Raw genomic sequence first — 26,488 nt, 5'->3', positions numbered from 1 at the left:
TTGCAGCCTAATGGCTTTTTTTTCTTTTTTTTGATAGTCTCGTTCTGTCACCCAGGCTGGAAGACAGTGAAGTGATCTTGACTCACTGCAACCTCCACCTCCCAGGTCCAAGCGATTCTCCTGCCTCAGCCTCCTGAGTAGCTGGGACTGCAGGTGCCCACCACCACATCCAGCTATTTTTTTTGAATTTTTAGTAGAGATGGGGTTTCACCATGTTGGCCAGGCTGGTCTCGAATTCTGACCTCAGGTGGTCCACCTGCCTCGGCCTCCAAAAGTGCTGGGATTACAGGCGTGAGCCACTGTGCCTGGCCCCTAATGACATTTTATTTGTGACTCATTCATTGTATTAAATAATCTATACATAATTTTGTTGCTTTAAGCATTAAAAACTTCATTTGGTGCTTTCTGGTTTTCTGTATTGGATTTGGCCCCATGATATTATAATTTAATGACATCACCACCATTAAAAATACCACCAACCCCTACTAAAGAAACAGGAACTGAACTAAGTGTATTTTAAATCTTGTATCCATGTCAGCTTTCAGCAGCAACAACTGCCATCATTTTCAGATCAAATAATTCAACTAAATGTTGAATTAATAAGGCACTTGTTATTCTCTCTTGAGTGCAAAAAAAAAAAAGTAAAATAAGAGGAATGGCCTAGAAAAACTTTATAAAGGAGAACAGCTATAGAATATAGGTTTCATTATGTGGTGCAGAATGAAGTATCACTTTTATACTACTAAAAGGCAATGAACATAGATGTTTATGAGTGAATTTGAGGATTGTCTCCTGAGTCCCTGGTGCTCCACACGGTCAGAAATGTACCTGCATTCAGGCTGCACAGATTAACAATGGTGAATTCAGAGGGCCCTGACATGGCATCACATTTTGTGTACGACTCAAACACGAGTCAAATTCCTATGAGTGATCCTCCATAATGCTGTTTCATGATGAAATGTTAGTAAAATTATACTTGCATGACTCAAAAAGTATATAGTTATTGGCACTTCATTTCCATTGCAGGTTTTATTTGGCCAAGCCTGCACACATGACTGCCTGTCATCCATCAGTTACACAGGCCCACAGTGAGGAAATGGTTCATGGGTATATGTTAGACAAACAAAATAATTTTTTTTCAAGTTAGTTTCAGGCAAGCTCATGCAGACTACATTTGACCCATAAGCCACTGCTAGATGAATTCCTGGTTCACAGGGGAAAACCATGTTAATTTTGCCTTCTTCTGACACCCAGATTTAAAATTTGACAAGTAAAGGGGAACAGAGCCTTAGGTTCCACTACCCAACTTGGGTATTCTTATGCTAGGGAGAGTAAGCCATTCAAAGATGAATTAAGCAATCTTGAATCTGTACTCTCTGTTTACCACCAAATACAGAGAACTAAATACTGCGGTTGAATTTCCAAATCAACCAATTAACCACATAACCCCAGTGTAGAAGAGCCTTCCTTCATAAAATATAATAGAACAGACATTCTTCTAATTAAATTATACTAGAATACTTGCTGGAGAACAGGGAGAAGCTCTTTAATCAGATTTAATCAGATGTACAACTTTAATCAGATTTAATCAGATGTACAAACTTTTTTAGCACTGCAAATGACCCTAGGAAGAATTTCTCTTCATGACAGTTAAAAAACAGAGGAAAAGATTATATATATAAAGAATTTGGCTTCGGCAGTCTCAAACTATTGAAAGTAACTAAACTCCTTCTATAATGCATTCAAACCACAACATCAATATAAAGCAGGTAGAAGAGGCATAGCTCTGACTGAAGTGGGGGAAGATCCCAAAGGCTTCATCTCTAGGCAGCCTTAGGGCTCGGTGGGTGGAGGGGCATCTTTGACAAGCAGCTAATCTGGTTCTAGCCTCTTATTTTAAATATGATGAAGCTGACACCATTGAGGTGATTTTCCCAAGAGTGCAAAGTTAATCCTTGGCAGAGCTGGGCTAGAGCCTGCATTTTCTGATTTTCAATTTAACACTCATTCCTGTCTTGCTATTAGTTTAATTTTATCTGATTGCATCACTATGCCATGCAAACTTGAAGTTAGGAATGTCTTTCTCACCAGTTTTTATCTGGTCAGTAATTATACTGACATTTTATTATTTAACAAACATCTCACTTTACCTTAAAAATCCTAATGATATCCTCTCTAGAACTTTAGCCTTGTTAGTCTTCAATCCTTTCATTTAAACTTGCCCCCAGGCTAGCATTTAATTCTGCTGAAATAAGAAACCCAAGTTTACCTTTGCAAGATTGCTTGGCATGTTCAGACACTGTGCTAAATGCTTTATGTAGGTTCCTTTGTTTATGCCTCACAAACACCATATGAAGTGGGTCTTATTTCTTGCAATATATGGATGAAAGAATTGAGGTTAAGTCACTTGTCTTGGGTCACACAGGAAAGACTAGATTTAAGCCAGGATGTCTGGTCAAAAGCCCAAGCTACGCAATTCTTCTACAGAATTGTCAGCCTTTTCTTCTGAAGACCATCAGCAATTTCCTTTCACATAAAGCAGGGGAACCCCATAAGTAAATATAAATAAAATAACACCTTAAACACATTTCATATTAATATTACATAAAATATTTTACACACATTACCTCATAGCAGGCATACTTATGGAATGGCGAATGGAGTAACTTCAGAGCAAAAGCAGATTAAAGGGGAAAAAAGAAAAAAGAAGAGAGCACACATAAGTACATGAAAAACTCCCTATTCGTAGTTCTAAAACAGCAATTCCAAATATCTGAAATATTTCCTGCCCATCTAACCAAGATAATATTTGTTTTTGTTGGGTATAATGGGCATAGTCAGCTTTCAAGGGTATAAATGAAAAGTAGATGGTGGATCCACGGTTGCATATTATTTTACTTTCTGCAGCCTCCTTTTGCCAGGAAATCTGAGAATGTCTGGTTTCTCCCAGGTGAGCCCAGTAGCCCATGGGCATCTTCTCCAGGCCCAACTTAGGTCTCTACTCCCTTCTGCTCAGGAAGACAGTAAGGAGCAAAAGGCAGTATCCAGGAAATAGAGCCAGGCAGGTAGAAGCTAATCATTCCATGGTAGAGAAACTGGCCAGAGGAAAGCAAGAAGTTAACATAAGACTTTCAAGGAAGCACATGCCAGGCAAACACAGTTCTCATAGGCCATAGGGACTTCTGCATCCATTCTGGTTTGATTGTCAAGATGATTGATTTGTACTAGATGACTGTCAAGAACATCTGGTACAAACACAAACATTCCTGAGAATTTTAAGAGATTTAGACTTCTCATCCCATTAATCCTAGTAGCTGATTCATCTTCCCTCTGGTTGGTTGCCTGTTACTTTCTATTGAGTTCCACTCAGAAATCAGGCTGGGCAGGGGGAGGAGCACAATGGGTCCATTTTCCTGGCCTAGTGCTTGCTCCCACCTCACACTTTTCAACAGTGTCCCTGCTTTCTCTTCTCTCAAGGAGCTAATAGTTCAGGGACCAAATCTGTCACCCTTCCCTGATAATATCCACTGAGGGCATTAGTATGGGTAGCACTTTGCTAGAACACAGAAAGAAAAGGACAAACAAATTCATGGGATACTTACGGTCTTACCCTAGACACTTGATTTAGAAACTATTAGGCAGATATTTCCTCAGAAATTACACTTCAAAAGCATCACTAAAAGAGCCTCATCTGCATTACCAATTGGTGTATCTCTGTAAATATAGACCGCTTTCTTAGGAAAAAATTTTTTTAAAAAGTATATAATAAGATTCCGGCTAAAAGAAGGCTTAATTCGGGGGCTTGGGATTAACAATCACAAACTTCTTAACATAGGTGCTTTTCCGGTACCTTTCTTCCCTTCAACTTCAGAAGGCACAGAAAGTTGAAGGTGAAACATCAACACAAATTGTGGGTACAAGAAATTCAGAGAAACATGACAATCTAGAGAAAATCTGTTTTTGTTTCTCAACTTTACTTTCTAGAAGTTTTAGAAAACATATATAACTTTCAATCTCCACTTTGTTTTTTCTTCTTCCTCTTTTCAATTCTAAGAACCTCTGTCAACACCGGAAGAAATGGTGCAGAGAAAGAGACTCCTGAGAGAGAGCTCAGCAAGTGAAATGGTGTAAATGATTCAGAAATGACATAGAGATGTACTTCAATAAGTTCAAATGTATTAAGTGCCCTATAAACTATCTTCCTGGTCACGGGAACTCTCTGGAAAACAGAGTGTAGTTTTGTTGGTTCAGGCACAGTGTGAAAGAAACAGGGAGCCCTGGAAAGCAAAGGGGCAGCAAGGGAGTGGGCAAAGCCCCACACGCAGCCCCGTGGCGCTTACCCGATGGAGTGAGACCTGCAGCCCGGAAGCACAGGAGAGAAGAGCAGGAGCAGAGTTAGCAAACAGGAGGCAGAGAAACACTGCACTGCCCTTGTTGGTCCCCTTTCAAGGGCCCCAGAGCACAGACAGGGTAGCTTCATTTACCATTCTTGATTACACTGACTTTTTAATGTCTCTGACAAATCATTTTACCAACTCAGGTTTTGCTTCTGTTATTCCTATAAGTAATATAACAATGATTGGGCTGTAATAAAATGACATGCCTTCTCCAAACATTTTGTCCCCAGTGGATCAGTTTGAACAAATTAACTGAGAAGTTCCCAGAAGATGCCAATGTTATTAGAAAAATGATTCCAACCGCTTGGATTTCTTCTGAGTACTTTCCTAAGTGTGACCTCATTTTAACTTCACAGGAAATATTTTGGTTAAGTGGGTATTAACAATGTTATTTTATGGATGGAGAAAGAGAGTGGGCAATTCCATGACAATCAGGTTAAAATGAGAATCTTACTTAGCTCAGAAAAATATAACTTATTTTTACAAAACATACAAATTAAATCTTAACATAAAGCTTTTTTTCAGCTATTAAAAGGCCCAAATTCTAGGTTTTACAAAATCTGTAAATATTAATTTGGAGTTATTTTAAAGAAAAACTGAGAGGTACTGTTGTTCTTCCAAGGTATCTGAATTTTGCTGGTAATGTTTTTGAATACATTCAGAAATTTGTTACCAGAATGCACAAAAATGTTATAGTGTAACTAATAAAAATGTAGACTAATATGACACTTTTAACCAAAAAGAAGTTTAAAATAAAAGGTCTGTGACCAAATTTTAACATATTCCCCATATTTACAAATTGGCACATTCGTTTTTGAACAAACAATCAAAGCTTACTATTTTTTCCCATTTAAGGTCTTTTATTAAATTAAGTTTAAACACTTTCAAAATGACTTTTATTTATATTACTTGTTTGGGCATAATTTAAAAGTAAAAATCTTTGTAAAACTTGTTGCTTTCACAAAGAGTTATTCTCATTTATATACAAATGTTAGATATAGTTTGAGAGAAATATACACATAAAATATTATATAAATAAAGCTCTGAAATTTTCAAACTCTTCAAAATATTTCAGGATTGTATTTGATTATCTAGCAACACAGACTGTATTTTCCAATATTTTTAGCCACAGTTTATAATGAAAATGTTGTATCCTCTACATGGGGTAATAACAAATGGAAAGTTTGGAAGTCCTGGAAAATAGGCCATCCACTATACTAGACAAAGCCACATTGAAACAGGAGGAAAGGCAGTCAATACAACCTTGACATTGTACCCAATTAGTGTTTGAATATGAATGCCAACATATTGCATATGTGAAACACAGTCTTCATTCTTCACTATTGGGAAAAACAATGAGCAGGGCCTTTATGAAATACAGTGGGCTCCTGTTAATGTACTCTCCCTAATTTCTACCATGTGGGGCCATCTTGTAACTGAGCTGGTCACTTAAAGATAAAAAACTGCAATTTTTTGAGTGCATAATACATGTCAGGCTTTCTTCTGCTACTTTTATAATAGTCCAATGACATTGTTATTCTTATCTCCATTTTATTAGTGAAAACCCCAGGTACAGGTGAGCTAAGCTATGTCTGTCTTCCTCATAAACTGACCCTCTGAAGCCAAATTATCTGGAAGCTTGTTATAAATACAGATTCCTAGACTCCACCTCAGACTTACTGAGCACAACCTCTGAGAGGTGCAACCTAAGAATATATATTCTAAACAAGCTTCAGAGGTGTTTGTAAGATCTCCTAAAGATGCAGAAGCACTATTCTAGTTAGCAGTGTCATGCTGGAGTTCCCAGGGTTCAAGTGAAAGATTTCAACACAGTATGAAGAGAACCAATTTTATAAACATGGGAAAATATGTTTTCTTGGGTATAAAACATATACCCAAGGTTATAGAGGGTTTCCTATTTTAAAGGATTATTTAATTAGTTTAGATAAATGTTATAATGCCGTTAAAATTATTACAAATTTTATTTGTAATAAAATTAGGGGTAATTAATAATTCAGAAGGTTTACCTGTTTATCACATCTGCTTCTGAAGAATTTCAATTACTTTTTATTATTGTGGCATTAGTAAAAATGAAGATAAAACAAGGTATTCAGATTCATGCACATGTCCTTGTGAATGCCTAGTTGTTAAAATAGTGAATGAATATTGGGGACAGTCCAGCAATTTTTGAAGTAAATAAAATTTAATAATATAATTTATAAAGATGTATCTATAAGTGTAAAGTTAGGAAGATATTTGCCTCTCAGTGTCAAAGCTTTTCCTTCTTTTTTTTTTTTTGAGACAGAGTCTCACTCTATCGCCTAGGCTGGAGTGCAGTGGCGTGATCTGGGCTCATTGCAACCTCTGTCTCCTGGGTTCAAGTGATTCTCCTGCCTCAGCCTCCCCAGCAGCTGGGACTACAGGCACACACAACCATGCCTGGCTAATTTTTGTGTATATATATATATATTTTAATGGAGACAGGGTCCCACCATGTTGGTCAGGCTGGTCTCGAACTCCTGACCTCAAGGGATCCACCTGCCTCAGTCTCCCAAAATGATGGGATTACAGGCATGAGCCACTGTGCCCAGCCCAAAGCTTTTTCTTTTTAATAAAAAAGTAACAGTTTAAGAATCCAGTAAAATAAATACGCAGAGATTTTTTTTTAAAAGAAGAAATGTAAAATGTGCTCAAAAAGTTTTTAAAGAATAGAGGGAAAAATGAAACTGATTTCTAAAGAAAAATCCTCCAAGGCATATCAGCCAAATGCAAAATAAAACTATGACTGGTATTTAAATAAGCAAAAACTAAAAGAGTAATACCTCTATATAATATGGTATATAATATATTGTATATAATATGAAAAACTATGGGCAATACTACATTTTTTTTCCTGGTGCCTCCAGTGAGAACTTTTGGTTCTCAAGTCAAAATCAACCTTGATGGTCACCCTTATTTTATGTAACAGTGAAATATTGAAAATAATGAAAATGTGCAAGGGTACTTATCTAAAAGCATTGCTATAGCTATGCACTGGGAGATAAATTCATTAAAAATGAAGGTGCAATAAATATTTAACATACTCACAAAATAGTTATAAAATGAAGAAAGAAAACTACCAGAAGTGTATATGTGTGGTACCTTTATGGAATAAAAGGATAAATATGTACCTATTTAACACTGAAAAAATATACTAGATGGATGTATACAAATATGCAACCTAGAATAGTTTATGGGAGCGCATTCCACTAAATGCATATTTTAATTTATCATTTATATTACAGCTGGTAAGAATTTGCACATGCTGCATTCTTTTCAAATCTGCCTCACTACCCTGTATCTTCTATTTTTACCGGGTCGGGTCCTAGTAGAAACAGCAACTCTGGGACCAGGCCACCTAAGCCTGACCTTCAGGCAGAAAATGTCCCAGTGTGAAAATTTATCTTAGTCATCAATCATATCAGCCATATAACATTTTTATCCATTAAAATAAAAAAATACATATGTTGAGATGAGCAGCTAATAGCTAGTGCTCCCTTCAATCGGAAAGCCAAGGGCTTAGCGCCGTTCCCATGGTATTTTCCCACAGTACCTCATGTCTCCGAACTTCTTGCTGATGGCCGTTCCAACATTGCTGAAAGCTGCAGTTGCCTTCTGCCCTGCGTGACTCAGGGTTTCATGTGTTTTCTTGTAGCTAGAAATAAAACAGAACAACACGGTTTTTATATCATGATCTCCCATAAACAATTCATCTTCCTTCTCACTCCTTACTTTGAAAATGTCCTTTCCTCAACAGATTTAGGAAGATCCACAAAACCACTGTTTCCATTCATTGTCTGGGGATGATGGGTTGGCTGCTGTTCATCAGAAGGAAAGTCAGACCATTAAATCTGAATTTAGGAAGTATATACAGATACAAATACAAATACAGATCTGAATGTGCAGCTCTTTCATGACAAATAATGGAACTGCTCAATGAGCAGAATGTTGTTCTTGAAGTGTATTAGTTCTAAAACAGACACTTGTCAATGACAGCTCCAGGCACCAAGGATGACACAGAAATTAGAGAATGCAGGTTTAGGTTTTGAAGGTACATCTAAGCTTATACTGTTAATTTGGGTAAAGTAAGCCAGAAAAAGGCAAAACACAGCTAGTTATTTAGCTTACTTTTCTAGTATTTATAGCTGGGAATAATAAAAGCACATTATCTGAAGATAATATAGTGACTTTTTTTCAAAACAGTTTTAGGAATATATACTGTGAATATTTGTTGATAAGCCTATGTCATACTAGACTTGACTACTTGAGGGCAAGGAAGCCATTCATCTTTGTGTCCCTGGTCTCTGACAAAGGGATAAAGAAGAAACTTAATAAATAGTAGATGAACGAGTGGGTGATATCAAAAGGGACAACCTTTTGTGACTCTGAACTGGGAGTAGTGGCACTAGGAAAAGAAAGAGGTATGATGGATTACAGGGATAGAATGGACAGATTCAACAGGAGATGGTAAGTGATAAATAAGAGCAAGACCAAAGGTTGTCCTGAGGCTGCGAGCATCATGACAGGAAGGACAGTGATGCTACCTATAGGGATGAGAAATTTCTGAGTTGGTTATGAAAGTGGGAAATAAAAGGTACATAACTTGAGGAATAATAGTAAATCAACAAAATTTTTATACACATTAAAAAAAACCCTCAAATCTTAAAATGCATATGCTGTCTTCTTCTGATTTATGCTGCTCCCAGGTAAGTTCTCCCAAAACCCTGTTATACTTGCATGCATATGGTATCTGTAAGAAAACATTATACCTTATGAAATCAGCTATGTAGGAACTGCCCTTTCTCCTCTACCCCTTCCATCTCCCACAAGTCATCCAGTCCTAAGTATGATCTCAGGCTCTAGTGAATATTTTCAAATATGTGCCTTGGTCTTCCCTAGGACAGAAATAACTTTATTAATGTGGTATTCTTTTTGTGAGCAGAATGGAATCTGTCTATAATATTGTTAGCATTATATGTTATTTATTAACACAATTTTTTTAGGAAGTATAAAAACATACATTAACTAGATCATGAAACCAAATGTTCATTTACTAAACAGACATTTCCTATCAAAAATGAAAAGACCAAGCAGAATAAGGGTCAAGGAAGAATCTGGTGACTAGGGGGTAATTTGTGTCTCTGGAGAGGACTGTGTGAGGAGAACAAGGAATGTGGATGCCAGATGGCACTGGGTCAAACAGCAAATGAGACAAGATGAAAGAAATGCACAGCTTTTAGGAAGTTTGCTTAATTTCTTTTTTTCTCTGAAGGTCCCAAAAATGTCAGCTCATTCAAATTAAATTTTATTTTTACATTTTGCTACATGATTTTAGCTTTTAATTTTGGAAAAACATTTTTTGACTACATGAAACCATGGAATTTCAGGCAGTTTATACACAAAATCAAATATTATTATCAAGGAGACAGGCAGAAGATGGCAGATAGGAGACGGGCTAATGTGCATCTTGCACTTGCTCAGACAGAATAGTGTGTGGAGACTCACATCATGAACTTTTGTTCCAAGAACCACCATAGGAACTTACCAGGAACACCGAAAGAATTCACAGATCCTTTGAAAGGAGTGGCACACCACTGCAAATTCTGAGACGGGTGAAAACCTGAGTTCCTAGAGTGCGAGAGGAGAAAACCTGCCTCTGAACCCACATCTCCACTAGGGAATCTGAAAATCCAGATCACAGGAGAAGGATTTAACCTAACTTAGAGCTGGAATGGATTTAGGGATCTGGGTGAAATATAATAGTAGCAGCAATGGGAAAAGCCTTATAGGCACTCCCAGTCTCTCTAGCTTGAGCCCAGGGAATGTATATAACTGTATCTCACAGAGCGCCTCCAGGAAGGCAGCCAGTGGAATTAGGGAGGGGTCATGGGGTGAAAGAAGCTTCCAAATGAATTTTATAATAATTGTCACTGGGCATGAACTTTCTTAAGCAGAATCTTGGGGGTGAGTGGAAACTGCTGCAGATATGAGCGCAGGAGCTACCAACACTGTGGGCAGACAGGTAGGGGCGAGGCCTGAAAGCTGTGCTTGCTTTCTCAGCAGGGAAGCCTATGGCCTGTGGCAGGTCTGAGTTCAGTGTGCACAGGCTGCCTGGATGGAAACTTGGCTCTATTAGCAGAGCACCGCAGGGGTGAGACTGGCCTCGCCAACTGCGTGGGAGCTGGGTGAGGCCTTTTGCTACCAGGTATCCCCCACTTCCTTGATAAACTATATGACACAGCAGAGGCAGCCATAATCCCCTTTGGAAGGTAACCTCACTGGCCTGAGAACCACACCCCCCAACCCCCACAGTGGCTGCAGCAAGCCCTACCCAAGGAGAGTCTGACCCGCCCAAGGAGAGTCTATCCCTGCCCCCACTTGATGGTATTTCTCTACCTGCCGTGGTAGCAGAACACAGAAGACATAAACTCTTGAGAGCTTTATGGACCCACCTATTGCCTGAGAAACCAGAATACCTCCCTTGGACAATTTAGTGCAAGCTTAAATCCCACTGTTACTACTGCAGCTGGTGCCTTCTTGAAAACACCACCTCCTGGCTGGAGGCAGACCAACTCAGGCCATTACTGCAACTCATGACAGAATAACCCTGATCCCAGGAAGAAGAAAAGAACAGCTAATACTGCTGCCTATAACATCCTGGCTAACCAGAGGTCCTGAGTCTGTCCACATGACGACTTCACTGCTAGCATAACCAGCATCTGAGAAAGCCGGCACGTTAAACCCAAGGATTCTCATAGAGTCTACTTCACTCCCCTGCCACCTCCACCAGAGCAAGTACTGGTATCCACAGCTGGGAGACCTGAAGACTGGTCATATCACAGGACTTTTTGCAGACATTTGCCAGCACCAGCCTGGAGCCTGGTAGTCCTGCTGGGTGGTTAGACTAAGAAGAGAAATAACAATCACTGCAGTCCAGCTCTCAGGATGTCCCATTTCTAAGGGAAGGGGGCGAGCACTACATCAAAGGATCACCCTATGGTACAAAAGAATGTGAACAGCAGGCCTTGAGTTCCAAATCTTTCCAGTGGTGGGAAGTTTCTCATAGCAGAGACACAATTGCAGTGCTGGGCGCAGTAGGGAAAGTCTGCACCTCTACCCCAAACGGCAGGCAGCCCCTGTGATTGTGTAGGACCTTAAAGAAGGGGTCCTTGTTTCCCCTGGCACTCTACTGCAGACACAGTTGGGCTTCCCCCAGAAGAATGGAGGCACCTATAGACAGCCTTTCTGGAACAATCCAGGGTGAGTGCAGCCCCACAGGAGGAACACACTCCAGATTCAAGCCTGCATGAGAGGCAAAGTCACAATTCCTCCCTACTTGGAACATCAACATTTCCATAGATGAAAAGAGGTGCCTATCTTATCCGAATAGCCAGAACACTGGGACAGGAATAAGGCGTGAGGTGAGTAGCTTTCCTGCTGACCTGGCAGGAGAGCTGAGGTAGCTCCCACTCTTCACCTTGATGAAACCTCAGCACATCTAATTGAGAGGTCCTCCAGCCAACTTCATCAAGGCTGGGACCTCAGCCCACCATCAGGTATTACATCTACCCACCTGCCTTAGCCACAACCAGTGCCTAACCAGGGATACCTCTCCTAATGGCCTAAAGCCTGAATCGTCAACTCAGTAAATAAAACAGTGGGAAAAAAGTTAAATAAATAAATAAAGGGTACACCATGAGAGAACAAGATAAGCTTCAAGAGATACCTGCCATTCCAACTCCATAAGAGGCAGTGAACTCACCCACACACCAAGAATGTAACAACTACAAACAGCATAAGGGAAAGCCAGCACACAAAAAAACTTTCTGTAACTAAGGATCTCATACTGAGTCTTCAACCCTACAAGCACCAAGAATTAAATTAGGCTAAAATAAACATTAAAGTCTAATCCTTAAAAGGGAATAAATAAATTTAAGTTAAAAAAAATTTTAAGCAAAAATAAATTCAAGAACAATTTTAACAAATAGTCTACCCAAATGAGAAGAAACCAGAAAAGTAATTCTAGTAATAAAACAAACCAGGGTTCTATAATACCCATGAAAGGTCACACTAACTCCCTAGGAATGGATCCAAACCAAGACGAAATCTCTGAATTGCCAGATAAAGAATTCAGAATTGTGCTACTCAAGGAGATACAAGAGAAAGGTAAGTTGGCTGAAAACTAACTTAAAGAAACTTAAAACAAATATAGGACATCAATAAAAAATTTTCCAGAGAAATATATATCATAAGGAAAAAACAATCATAACTTCTGGAAATGAAAGACTTGCTTAGGAAAATAAAAAATGCAGTGGAAAGTTTCAACAATAGACTAGAACAAGTAGAAAAAAACTTCAGAGGTCAAAGACAAGGCTTTCAAATTAACACAATCCAACAAAGACAAAGAAAAAAAATGAACAAAGCCTCCTCCAAGAAATTTGGGATTATGTTAAATGGCCAAACCTAAGAATAATTGCTGTTTCTGAGGAAGAAGAAAAATTTTAGTTTGGAAAACTTATTTGAGGAAATAATTGGGGAAAACTTCCCTGGCCTTGCCAGAGATCTAGACAATGAAATACAAGAAGCTCAAAGAACTCCTGTGAAATTATTCACAAAAAGATCATCACATAGGCACACAGTCATCAGGTTATCTAAAATCAGGACAAAGAAAAGAATCTTAAGAGCAATGAGGAAAAAGCATCAGGTAACCTATTAAGGAAAACCTATCAGATTAACAGCTGGTTTATCAGCAGAAATCTTACAAGCCAGAAGGGATTAGGGTCCCATCATTAGCCTCCTTAAACAAAATAATTGGCAGACAATTAGCCAAGAATTTTGTATCCAGCAAAACTAAGCTTCATAAATGAAAGAGAGAGAAAGTCTTTTGCAGACAAACAAATGCTGAGAGAAATTGCCACTACCAAGCCAGCCTGACAAGAAATGCTCAAGGGAGTTCTAAATCTTGAAACAAAACCTTGAAATACACCAAAATAGAACTTCATCAAAGCGTAAATCTCACAGGACCTATAAAACAAGAACAAAATGAAACAAAACAAAACAGTATTTAGGCAACAACTAGCATAATGAATAGAACAGTACCTCACATCTCAATACTAACTTTCAACGTAAATGGCCTAAATGCTCCACTTAAAAGACGCATGATAGCAAAATGGATTAAAATCCACCAACCAAGTATCTGCTGTCTTCAAGAGACTCACATAACACATAAGGAATCACATCAACTTAAGGTAAAGAGGTGGAAAAGGATATTCCACACAAATGGAAACTAAAAGTGAGCAGGAGTAGCTATTCTTATATCAAACAAAACAGACTTTAAAGCAACAACACTAAAAAAAGACCAAGAGGGACATTATGTAATGATGAAAGGATTAGTCCAATAAGAAAATATCACAATCCTAAATACATATGCACCAAATACTGGAGCTCCAAAATTCATAAAACAATTCCTACCAGGCCTGAGAAATGAGATAGATGGCAATGCAATAATAGTGGGGGACTTTAATACTACAATGACAGCACTAGACATGTCATCAAGATGGAAAATCAACAATGAAACAATGGACTTAAACTCTACACTAGAACTAATGGACTTAACATATATTTACAGAACATTCTACCAAACAATTGCAGTATACATTCTTTTCATCAGCACATGAAACATTTCTCTAAGATAGACCATATGATAGGCCACAAAACAAGTCTCAATAAATTTAAGAAAACCAAATTCATATCAAGTATCCTGACTCCAAAAGGAAGCCTCAAAACTATACAAATATATAGACATTAAACAATCTGCTCTTGAATAATCTTTGGTCAACAATGAAATCAAGATGGAAATTAAAAAATTCTTTGAACTGAATGATAATAGTGAGACAACTTGTCAAAACCTCTGGGATACAACAAAAGCAGTGCTAAGAGGAAATTTCATAGCATTAAATGACTACATCAAAAAGTCTGAAAGACCCCAAATAGACAACCTAATGTCACATCTCAAGGAACTAGAGAAACAGAAGCAAACCAAACCCAAACCCAGCGGAAGAAAAAAAAAAATAACAAAGATCAGAGTAGAACTAAATGAAACTGACAAAAAAAAGATATAAAAGTTAAATGAAACAAAAAGCTGATTCTTCAAAAAGATAAACAAAATTGATAGACCATTAGCAAGATTAACCAAGAAAACAAGAGAGAGAATCCAAAGAAGCTCAATTAGAAATGAAATGGGAGATATCACAACTGATACCAGAGAAATACAAACATTCAAGGCTACTACAAATACCTTCATGGGCACAAACTAGAAAATCTAGAGGAGATGAATAAGTTCCTGGAAATATATCAATACAACCCTCCTAGATGAAATCAGGAAGAAATAGAAACTCTGAACAGACCAATAATACGTAGCGAGATTGAAACAGTAATAAAAAAATTGACAATAAAAAAAAAGTCCAGGGCCATATACATTCACAGCTAATTCTATCAGACATTTAAAGAAGAATTGGTACCAATCCTACTAGAACTATTCCAAAAGACAGAGAAAGAGGAAATCCTCCCAGATCATTCTATGAAGCTGGTATCACCAAATGTAATGCCAAAACCAGGAAAGGACATAACAAGAAAAGAAAACATATCCCTGATGAACATAGACACAAAAATCCTCAACAAAATACTAGCTAACTGAATCCAACAGCATATCAAAAATATAATCCACCATGATCAAGTGGATTTCATACCAGGGACTCAGGGATGCTTTAACATATGCAAGTCAATAAATGTGATACATTACATAAACAGAATTAAAAACAAAAATCATATGATCATCTCAATAGACACAGAAAAGTTATTTGACAAAATATGGCATCCCTTTATGATTAAAGATCTCTGCATAATCAGCATAGAAGGGACATATTTCAAGATAATAAAATCCATCTATGACAAACCCACAGCCAGCCTCATACTAAATGGGAGAAAAGTTGAAAGCATTCCCTCAAGAACTGGAAGAAGATAAGGATGCCCACTTTCACCACTTCTATTCAATATAGTACAGGAAGTCTTAGCCAGAGCAATCAGACAAGAAAAAGAAATAAAAGCCATCTAAATTGGAAAAGAGGAAGTCAAACTCTTGCTGTTCACTGATGATATGACTGCATACCTAGAAAACCCTAAAAACTCATCCAAAAAGCTACTAGATCTGATGAATGAATTCAGTAAAGTTTCAGGATACAAAATCAATGTACACAAATCAGTAGCACTGCTGTACACCAACAGTGACCAAACTGAGAATCAAATAAAGAACTCAATCCCTTTTACGATAGCTGCAAAAAATAAAAAATAAAATACTTAGGAATATACTTAACCAAGTAGGTGAAAGATACCTGCAAGGAAAATGACAAAACACTGCTGAAAGAAACCAAAGATAACACAAACAAATGAAAACTCATGCTCATGAATGGGTAGAATCAGTATTGTAAAAATGACCATACTGCCAATAGCAATCTACAGATTCAATGCAATTCCCATCAAAATATCATTATCACTCTTCACTGAACTAGAAAAAACAATTCTAAAATTCACATGGAACCCCCAAAAAAGCCCACATAGCCAAAACAATACTAAGCAAAAAGAACAAATCTGGAGGTATCACATTACCAGACTTCAAACTATACTACAAGGCTGTAGTTACCAAAATAGCATGGTACTGGTATAAAAATAGGCACGTAGAACAATGGAAGAGAACAGAGAATCCAGAAATGAAGCCAATACTTACAGTAAACTGATCTTTGGCAAAGCAAACAAAAACATAAAGTGGGGAAAGGACACCCTATTCAACAAATGGCACTGGGATAATTGGAAAGTCACATGTAGAAGAACGAAACTGGATCCTCATCTCTCACCTTACACAAAAATTAACTCAAGATGAATGTGAGACTTAAATCTAAGACCTGAAACTATAAAAATTCTAGAGGATAACATCAGAAAAACTCTTCTAGACCTTGGCTTAGGCAAAGAGTTCATGACCAAGAACACAAAAGCAAATGCAACATAAATAAATATATGGGACCTAATTAAACTAAAAAGCTTCTGCACAGCAGAAGAAATAATCAGCAAACAGACAAACCAGAGTGGGAGAAAATCTTTGCAAACTATGCGTCTGACAAACGACTAATATCCAGAACCTACAAGAAACTCAAAACTCAAACAAATCAGCAAGAACAAAACAACCCCATCAAAAAGTGGGTAAAGGACATTGATATGGTTTGCCTGGGTCCCCACCCAAATCTCATCTTGAATTGTAGCTCCCGTAAGTTCTACGTGTTGTGGGAGGGACCTGGTGGGAGATAATTGAATCATGGGGATGGTTTCCCACATACTATTTTTGTGGTAGTAAATAAGTCTCATGAGATCTGATGGTTTTATAAGGGGTTCCCCTATTGCTTGGCTCTCATTCTCTCTTTCCTGCTGCCATGTAAGATGTGCCTTCCACCTTCTGCCATAATTGTGAGGCATTCCCAGCCATGTGGAACTGTGAATCCATTAAACCTTTTTCTTTATAAATTACCCAATCTTGGGTATGTCTTTATCAGCAGCATGATAACAGACTAATACAGACATGAATAGACAATTCTCAAAAGCAGATATACAAATGGCCAACAAACGTGAAAAAATGCCCCACATCACTAATTATCAGAGAAATGCAAGTTAAAACTACAGTGAAATACCACCTTACTCCTGCAAAAATGACCATAATTTAAAAATAAAAAAAAATAGACATTGGCGTTGATGTGGTGAAAAGTGAATACTTTTACACTGCTGGTGGGAATGTAAACTACAACCACTACAGAAAACAGTATGAGGAGTCCTTAAAGAACTAGAAGCATAACTACTATTCAATCCAGCAATCCCACTATTGGGATTTCCCCCAAAGGGAAAGAAGTCATTATATGAAAAAGACACTTACACATGCATATTTATAGCAGCACAATTTGCAATTGCAAAAATATGGAACCAGCTTACATGCCCATCAACTGATGAGTGGATAAAGAAAATGTGATATAAAATATAACTGTGGTAGGAAGTCCAAATTTTTCTATATTTATTTGTAAAAAGTCCTCTTGTTTTTAAGGCCAAAACTACTACATTTAAATCTTGCTTTTAAATCTTGCTTTCTGAGTCTAGTTAATATATATTCCTACATACCATGGAATACTACTCAGCCATAAAAAAGAATGAAATAATGACATTTGCAGCAATCTGGATGGAGTTGGAGACCATTATTCTAAGGGAAGTAACTCAGGAATGGAAAACCAAACATTGTATATTCTCATTTCTAAGTGGGAACTAAGCTGTGAGGATGCAAAGGCATAAGAACGATATAATGGACTTTGGGGACTCGGGGGAAAGGGTTCGAGGGGGGTGAGGGATAAAAGACTACACCTTGGGTACAATGTACACTGTTTGGGTGATGGGTGCATCAAAATCTCAGAAATCACCCCCGAAAAACTTATCCATGTAACCAAAAGCCACCTGTTTCCCAAAAACTATTGAAATAACATTTAAAAAGATAAAAAATTATTATCTAAATTGTCATTAGTGATAAGACAGTTAAAAATACTAAAAATGTTAAAGACTAGAAATAAAAACACCAATCATTATTAGAAGATTTTAGTGAGGTGTGATCTTGAAATGTCATGTGCTAAGAATTCTTCAGAAAAAGCCTGCTACTAAATAGTTTTCCAAAGCAGTGTCTTGAACACTTGGATTAACTAGACTCAGAAAGCAAGATGTAAATGTAGTGTCTTGGCCTTAAGAACAAAATGACTTATTTACAAATAAATAAAGAAAAATCTGGACTTCCTACCACAGTCATATTTTTAGGATGCTGATGAAGGTTTCAGTAAGTAGTAACTGGGTAATGAAATCAGATCTGTGAAAAGGGCATTAAAAATGGAGTTCAAGGCTGGGCGTCGTGGCTCACGCCTGCAATCTCAGCACTTTGGGAGGCTGAGAAGGGTGGATCACCTGAGGTCAGGAGTTAGAGATCAGCCTGGCAAACATGGTGAAACCCTGTCTCTACTAAAAAAGCAAAACAAAACAAAACAAAACAAAATCAGGGCTGGGTGGCACATGCCTGTGATCCCAGCAACTCGGGAGGCTGAGGCAGGAGAATTGCTTGAACCCAGGAGGCAGAGGCTGCAGTGAGCTGAAATTGCGCCATAAATAAATAAATAAATAAAGGAGTTGGAAGTGAGGAAAGTACAGTATTATATGCTGATGAAACATTATTACACTATGGACTGTGATTCAGAATTAGGCTCAATCCAGGACTCTACTGACATCATAATTCTGAAAAACATCAAGAAAAACTTTCCTGTGCAAAAACTTATGTGTTTTGGTAAGAAAATAGAACAACCTATTGAATGCCCAAAATAGGAGACTAGCATCATCTTTAACCTTTCTGTTTCTTTCATTCTCCAAATCAAATTCATCAGAAAAGCCCTGTTGGTTCATTGCAACTTTCAGAATAGATGTGGAGTCTACTTTCTCACTGCTTCCACTACTCTCCACCTTAGTTCAAGCCGCCATCATCACTCACCGGGGCTCTTGCAATCACCTCCTAAACTAAACTCCATACTTCCACCTTATCCTTCTACAGTCCCTTTTCAACACCGCAGCCAGAGGGACCCATTAAAGCATTAAATTGGAGCAGGTCTCTGCTCAAAACCTTGCACTATCTCCTCATAATACTCACGGCGAAAAGCCAAAGTCCACCTGGTGGGCCTTCTGATGGCCCTACACAGTCTGGTCCCCTCTCATTTCTTCTTACTCTGCTCCAGACCTTCCAGCCTCCTCACTGTCCCTGGAACATACCAGGCCCCCTCCTACCTTAGGGTCTCTGCTCTAGCTGTTCTGCTTTGTGATGCTATCAAATATGGCACGAAAAGGGTTGTGCTGTATTTTAAATGTCCCATTTTGAAGAATTAAAAAGACTTAAGCCTGCACCCTTGAGAAGACTGTAAAAGCAACCTCTTTCTGTCTAGTCAAGGCCAGAGGTCCCTGGGGCCTTGGCCACTTGGGGTGCTTGCAGAATGGACTGAGCCCTAGGGAGAAGGGAGTGATAAGGGTAAAAAGGAAACCAGGGAAGGGTGGAGGAAAGGAAGAAAGTCTATTGAGCAACCACCTGCCACTGACTCTGTGTGGCCTGAAACGTGACTCAAGGGAAAAGTAAATAAATATTCTGCAATATCTGTGGCTTTTGCATGAAGTTGGGACTGGCTACTAGCTAGAGAATTCATTCTTGTGTTGGTTCCACATTTCTTCAAGAATTCTTACAGTTAGACCCAATATTTAATTTTCTTTTAAGCTTTTCCATGTAGTTTAACTTTATATATTTGAGAATGTTTTGAACTAAGATATGATTTTTTAAACACTTGTTTGTGTGTGTGTGACATTCTGAATTTAATGCATAATTTAAATATAGCTAGCTAGAGAGAAGTATATATTGAAAATAGGTGATAGCTACATTGTGTTTTAAACACATTTCTATAGCAAAATGGGAGGTGAGCATATGCAGTGATCTGATTACTTTAGTGTGGTATTAATATTATTTATGTCCCCACCATGAAAAATGCAAGTCTATTTCTATATGAAATTTTATAGTTAAAATTCAGCTATACAGGTAGTTTAATGCAGTGTTAAAAATTTTAGGACTCCTTATTTCCAAGAATTATTTAATGTTAAATCTGAAGGGCACTGGAGCTAAATCCCTTCAGATTACAGATGATGAAACTGAGGCCCAAAAGAGTTATGTGAATCTTAGTGACACAGGTAAGTCTAGGGCCTAGTCCAGGGTGCCTGCTTTCCATTAAAATGTCTTGCTGCCTTGAAGATGATAGACATTTAAAGGTGAGTTGGGTCAGCTTTCTATAGTACCAGTGTTCAGAGAGAGAAATAATACTGTATTTCAAGAATGCTAAAATGCACATTTTTTCCCCACATTTTTACACCTCTTCCTTAGGCTAAACATCATATTCCTTTTATATATATATAGACTTGGGATCCCACTATGTTATCCAAGCTGGCCTCGAATTCCTAGACTCTGGCAATCCTTCTGCCTTAGCCTCCCCAGCAGCTGGGATTATAGGCAAGCATCACTGAGCCCAGCTAACCATCATATTTCTTGAAAACAGTTAGTTGCTATTTTATATACATTACTTGGAAATGAACAATTGAAAGAGATTTCAAAAGGGTAAACAATGAGAAAGGGTTATATGTCAGGAAATGATTTTCAAGAACAAAGTAATCAGAGACCCCATGAGAAATAGGCCATTGGGCTCCAAGTACTTAAAAGCACCAAGGAGCAGCACTCACACCATAGCCTAGGCCAAGCTTGTCCAACCTGCGGCCTATGGGTCACATGTGGCCCAGGACAGCTTTGAAAGCAGCCCAACACAAACTCATAAACTTTCTTAAATCATTATGAGTTTTTATTTATATTTTTTGCAACTTTTTTTTCTTTCTAGCTGATCAGCTATCCTTAGTGTATTTTATGTGTGGCCCAAGACAATTCTCCTTCCAGTGTGGCCCAGGGAAGCCCAGATATTGGACATGCCTGGTCTAAGCAAATGGTGCCTCAGGAGTTATGTATTGCACAGGCCCTGTAACCTTATGCTGCATCCTGATTGAACTTGATCTTAAAGTTGCATGAGTAAGATAGATCCCCATCCAGAAGCTAGGAGCCTGAGTCTTGGGGGAAAAAAACCCTCCTATCAGCCAAAAGAAGTTGGTGTTTTATTATTATTATTATTATTATTATTATTATTATTGTTATTTGTAGACAGGGTATCACTTGGTCACCCAGGCTGGAGTGCAGTGGAGTGAACATGGCTCATCGCAGCCTCCATCTCCTGGGCTCTAGCAATCCTCCCACCTCAGGCCCCTAAATGGCTGGGACTACAGGTGCACGCCACCATATTTGGCTGATTTTTTGCACTTTTTGTAAAGATGCAGTTTCACCACGCTGCCCAGGCTGATCTTGAACTCGTGAGCTCAAGTGATTCTTTCACCTCGGCCTCCTGAAGGGCTAGGATTATAGGTGTGAGCCATGGCACTCGATGATGCATTGCATTTTACTCCCTTTATTATGCCATGGAATCTGGCACATCTTTAATACTTAAGATTGTTTTTCAACCCTATCATATAAAACTATGTGCAGTAATATTCAAATAATGAAAAACAACTTAAATACTAATACCTTGATTGACTTGACAATCTTGTAACTTAAATAGAAATAGTATTTAGCATTTCAGATCGCTAGGTCTCTTACTTTAAGCTAAATATAGGTTCACCATTGCTGACTTACATAATTGATAGAGCAGAGGAACAATACGTTTTCCTTAAGTAAAAGCAGGAATGTGTAAGATATCTTTGAGTTGCCGTCAGTTGTGCATTATGTGGCAGAAACGTTGAAAGTATATGCTTCAAGTCTGTGTTCTGTGCCTGTCCTCACTTCAGCTACAGGAGCGGAATCAGGAGTTTCCAATGTGAAGCTTCTAACTCAAGAGAACAACTGAAGCTTTCAGGTGAGTGAAGAGAAATTTGCCCTTGTGTGTTCTAAAGCCATTCTAGCAGAAAACACCGCTTTAGGGACCTGCACTTCCCAACAAGGCTCAAATCTGGTCTAGGGCTGAACATTAGCTGCCATTACTTTCATAGTTAAACATTTGCCTTTCTTTGGCAGCAATGGCAATAGCAGCTAATGTTTTTTAAAGCAATGGCAGCTAATGTTTATAGAGCACCTGATATGCATTAAGTCCTTTAAGACTGTTCACTGAGAGATGTTTGGTGTTGAGTACATGTAAACTTCCTGTTTTTCAATGAAAGTCAACAGGAAAGTGGGCTTTACTTTTCAGAAACTCAATTTGGCTGGAATGGATAGCATTTATTGGCAAGGACAGGTTAGCTGTTTGGCCAGCACGCCAACAGGGGATCTTCAGTAGTGTGAGGTAAGGGTCTCTGCAAGCCAAATAAAAAGCATTCTGTTGACTTTTCATGCAAAGTCCACTTGACATGTTTTACTAATTTGAACATTGGTGTTAATAATCAAAAGGAGAAAGCATGTTGTTTTCTAAATTGTTTTGACTTAAATAAAGCATTTTTCTATATACAACTAGAAGAAATAAAAAATTCATCTTTTTAGAAGAAGATATTTTACAGCACGAATATATTTCCTCTTATGAGATTTAAAAGAAAGTGTTCCTTTAATGGTTGAATATGCAGCATTTCACCAAAGATACAAAAAAACATTTAAGATTATTTTATTCCAAAGGCTCCCTAAATATGTTATCAGAACATAAATTTACCACTTGAATCTAGAAGAAAAGAATCTACTTTCTGCCTTGTGTAATAAGATGAAAGCCTGAAGGTAAAAAGAATGAACAACCATGTGAGAGATTGGGTGTGTACATCTTTTAAAATTAGGTCTTTAATCTTCACTGGCACTCCTGAACTCAATAGTGCTACAACCAGGCTCCCTCATAAAAAGAGATAATAAGAATTCCTGACCATTAATGGCCTGGAAGTCTTAGAAGAACAAAATCAAAGAGTAAATAAATCATAAACTAACGTTCAATTTTTGAGCACTGTGCGTTTTTAAAATGCTGAATGTGAGGCTTTTCGTCCTCTTTATATAGGATAAAATTATTAAGCTTTCAAAAAGATGGAATAGTTTAAATTCCTTTCCAAAATCTCTGCCCTCTGTCGACTTACCATTTAGATTGTGGCACAATTCAGAGGGGTTTATTAGTGGGGGTATTTCATGTTTCATGGGTTAGCAAAGCAGAATACTTGTTGAATACATGAAGCCCACTGCTTTGAATAGCCCACCATAAAGTTGCATTTCCTGATTCTACTTCTGCCTACAGAAGAGATTCAATTTCTCCTCCTTTACCCCAAAGTCACCCACCTCTCCCATGTCTCCTTGAAGTCTAAAGACAACATAAAAAGGCAGCAGAAAACCAAAAAATGGAGAGGACTTTTTTGTATGTTCTTAGATACAAATCTAGGCAAGTAAAAAACTATGACAAGAACAACAGCAACAAGAAACACTGGATACCGATGATCCCTTGACCTTTTCCTGTATTCCTGGAATCTTTCTGTAAAGGAGATAATTTCAGTCTGCTGTGTAATTATTCCTACTTATCAAGGCCTATTTCAATTTGAATCCTACTGCAGACTGAAATATGCCAAGATCTTTCATTAACATACCATAGATTTTCTTTTCATTATAAATCAAACTAAATAGGTCATGATTGCTTAATCAGTATGCAAAGTATTGCCTCTGGGAATCACACACATCCTCTGACAGCTAAAAATTTTTTTTAGTGCTTTGAAATCTAATTCTACCTAACCTAACCTGATCATAGCTCATCATTTCTTCACATCAAATTTTTCATCAGATGAGGTGTAGATTTTGTCCTGGAATGGGTATCATAAACAGCACTAAGAGCAGGGGTTTAATTAATTCAGAGGGATACAGATTTTATCGCTCCTCCAAACATATGATTAAGATCCGCTGCCTTCCCTCAACAACCAAGAAGAAAGGGTTGGGGACAGACCCTTTCCCCAAATTATATGGTTGATAGACTTATGCCTCCTCCTAAAGACAGGGACTGGTTCTTCCCTACAAAGGAAAGTTCACTTCATTCCTAAAGGTTAGTGAGTTCATGACCATTTGTATTTATTAAGTAATCCCCAGGGAAATCTCATCTAGTCATCTAGTTTTCGATGTTATCTATATGCAGTTGAATCCCAAATGTCCATCTCTGCCTTAAACTTTTCCACTGAGTTGTCCTCTCAGCCTATAAATCTGTTTATCTATTGGGCATTTCAGACTTTACGGAGCCAAAACGAATTATTGTGTCTCTCCTCCAGACTTGTTTCTCAATCTTTCTCACAGCAGCAAATAATCATTTCATGCCTACAAAGTGTCAGATGCTGTCCTGCAGGCTTTACGAACATTAACCTACTGAATCTTCACTACCTATGGGATCGGCATTAAGATGATCTCACTTCATGAATGCAGCAAGGCCTAGATTTCAACCCAAGCAACCATGAGCCTAACCACAATACTCGTAAACAGTTCCAACACTCACTCAGTAGCCCAAGTCAAAGGCCTAGACATCACACTTGGTCCTATTTCCTTCATCATCCACCTGCAAACCACTGTTGATCTGTTCTCCAAATCCTTTCTATCCCCCTTGTCCATGATTTTGTCGTATAAACAAACAAACAACAACAACAACAACAACAACAAAAACTCAAACTCTGTCTTCCTAACTAGACTCTAAACTCCATAACCCCAGGGAATAAATCTAGGCTATTCATCCAGCAAAATGCTTTACATTAAGTAGACTACCTGGCTATAAAACCTATTAGTTTTTCAAACATGGAAAAACACAAATTAGACATTATCCCCTGTGGGAAGAGGCTAGAAGCCTTCCTTGAACTTGCCAGCTCTATTTCCAGTCCCAGGAGGAATATGAGTCTCTCCCCTCCCTTCCCCTGGCAGACCTTGCACAAACTTGACACTCCCTCTGCTCGGACATTCCCACCTCCCTGCCAGGCACCTCTCTCCTTCAGCAACAAAACTGCCAGCATTGCCCCGCCTTCCATTTGGTTAGTTCACCTATGCAATGTGATTAGGAAGGCCATGCAGGAAGTTCTTCCTGGTACTTATACCCCACAGGGAAGTTCAGACCAGTGTTATACGAAACCCTCAGGCCTGGATTAAATACAGAGGTGACCAAACCCAGAGAATTAGAGCTTGTTCAACTTTACACTGTCAGGGCCATTAATTGGTATTGGCCACGAAAGTGGAAAGACAGAGGCCAAAACTACTGACAGATAAGCTCATTTAATTTAATGCCTAAAATCCAGTTATCCTTTCAGGAGATTGTTCATATGGTTTTGCAACTTATCTTTTAAATTGCTGCACATCAATGTGTGGTTTCTTATTTTTTCCCGTAATTGTCATCATTAGGTTGGGGAAGGTTGGTTAACTTCTGGAGATAAACTGACAAGCTCCCTGGCTCCATTCTGCCTGACTCTGGGCTGTGCCCTGAACCTATCTGATTGAGTCCTTAGGGTGCACAAGCATAGAGCCCAATAGGACTGCTAGGCCATATTTAGAGGGAGAAAAACATTCTCATTCTTATGGAAACTAAGGAAGTTGGGGAGATGTCATGCTCGTTTTAGACCCAATTCCTCATACAAAGGACATCTTCTCATAGGAGCAAAAAGGCTTACATCTTAGTTCTTAGGAACCAGCAGGCAAATTTGGCTGCTGGCAAAACTGAAATAATTGCTGTCAATTATTGGTACCTCTTCCTACCATCAGGTCTTTCTATGCCTAGGAGAAAGAAAAATTGACTCCCACTTAGGTATTAGGAATGCAATATCTTTACCTTCCAAAGTGTGATAGTAGAGAAGAAAATGCATAACCCAAAGACAATTTCTTAATGGTGAAATTTGGGACTAAAGTTAAGGCTAGGGATAAAGCCTCTGTGATTCCCTCATCAGCCCCTAACCCCCAATACACAAAAAGAAGAAAAATCACATCACATATGTGGAGTACTCCCCTTTGGTACAAGACCCCCTGGCAGGTAAAATACTTTGCAACATTAGAAAAGTACCATCATCATTAAATATTTCATGCAACTTAAGAATAATCTAATAAAAAAAGTGTGATTGTAGAATAACTGAGATTATTCTGTGCCTTACCTAGCACAAGACAGGATGATAATGGCAAAGCAAAAACCATTTCTTCCTTTCTTTTTTTTGAGACAGAGTCTCCCTCTGTCGCCAGGCTGGAGTGGAGAGGCGCCATCTCGACTCATTGCAACCTCTGCCTCCTGGGTTCAAGCAATTCTCCTGCCTCAGCCTCCCGAGTAGCTGGGATTACAGGGGCATGCCATCACACCCAGCTGATTTTTTGTATTTTTTAGTAGAGACAAGGTTTCACCATGTTAGCCAGGATGGTC

General features: G+C 38.3%; 1 protein-coding gene across 13 annotated transcripts in view; it reads right to left on the bottom strand.

Annotated features, from left to right (window-relative positions):
- Window positions 1-26,488, bottom strand: part of TPD52L1 (TPD52 like 1) — a 109,409-nt gene that overhangs the window by 7,022 nt on the left and 75,899 nt on the right. For 5 of the 13 annotated variants that reach the window (XR_001338257.6, XM_008952946.7, XM_008952947.5 and 2 more), the window contains exons 4-6: window positions 7,990-8,091; window positions 4,341-4,355; window positions 2,628-2,666 (exon numbers count right to left, since the gene is read on the bottom strand). Coding sequence is in view for 10 of the 13 variants with exons in the window: in XM_008952946.7 (XP_008951194.1) it covers window positions 2,628-2,666; window positions 4,341-4,355; window positions 7,990-8,091 (156 nt within the window). In the remaining 3 variants the exon portion in view is untranslated. The remainder of the gene's footprint in view (window positions 1-2,627; window positions 2,667-4,340; window positions 4,356-7,989; window positions 8,092-26,488) is intronic. The other 8 variants (XR_008625766.3, XM_003827607.6, XM_003827609.6 and 5 more) reach the window with 2 other exon arrangements.

This window comes from Pan paniscus, chromosome 5 (genome assembly GCF_029289425.2).
Source record: "Pan paniscus chromosome 5, NHGRI_mPanPan1-v2.0_pri, whole genome shotgun sequence".
In the NCBI taxonomy this organism is placed as follows: Eukaryota; Metazoa; Chordata; class Mammalia; order Primates; family Hominidae; genus Pan; species Pan paniscus.
The sequence above is the reverse complement of the archived record's forward strand: the minus strand, read 5'-3'. Positions and strand labels throughout refer to the sequence as shown.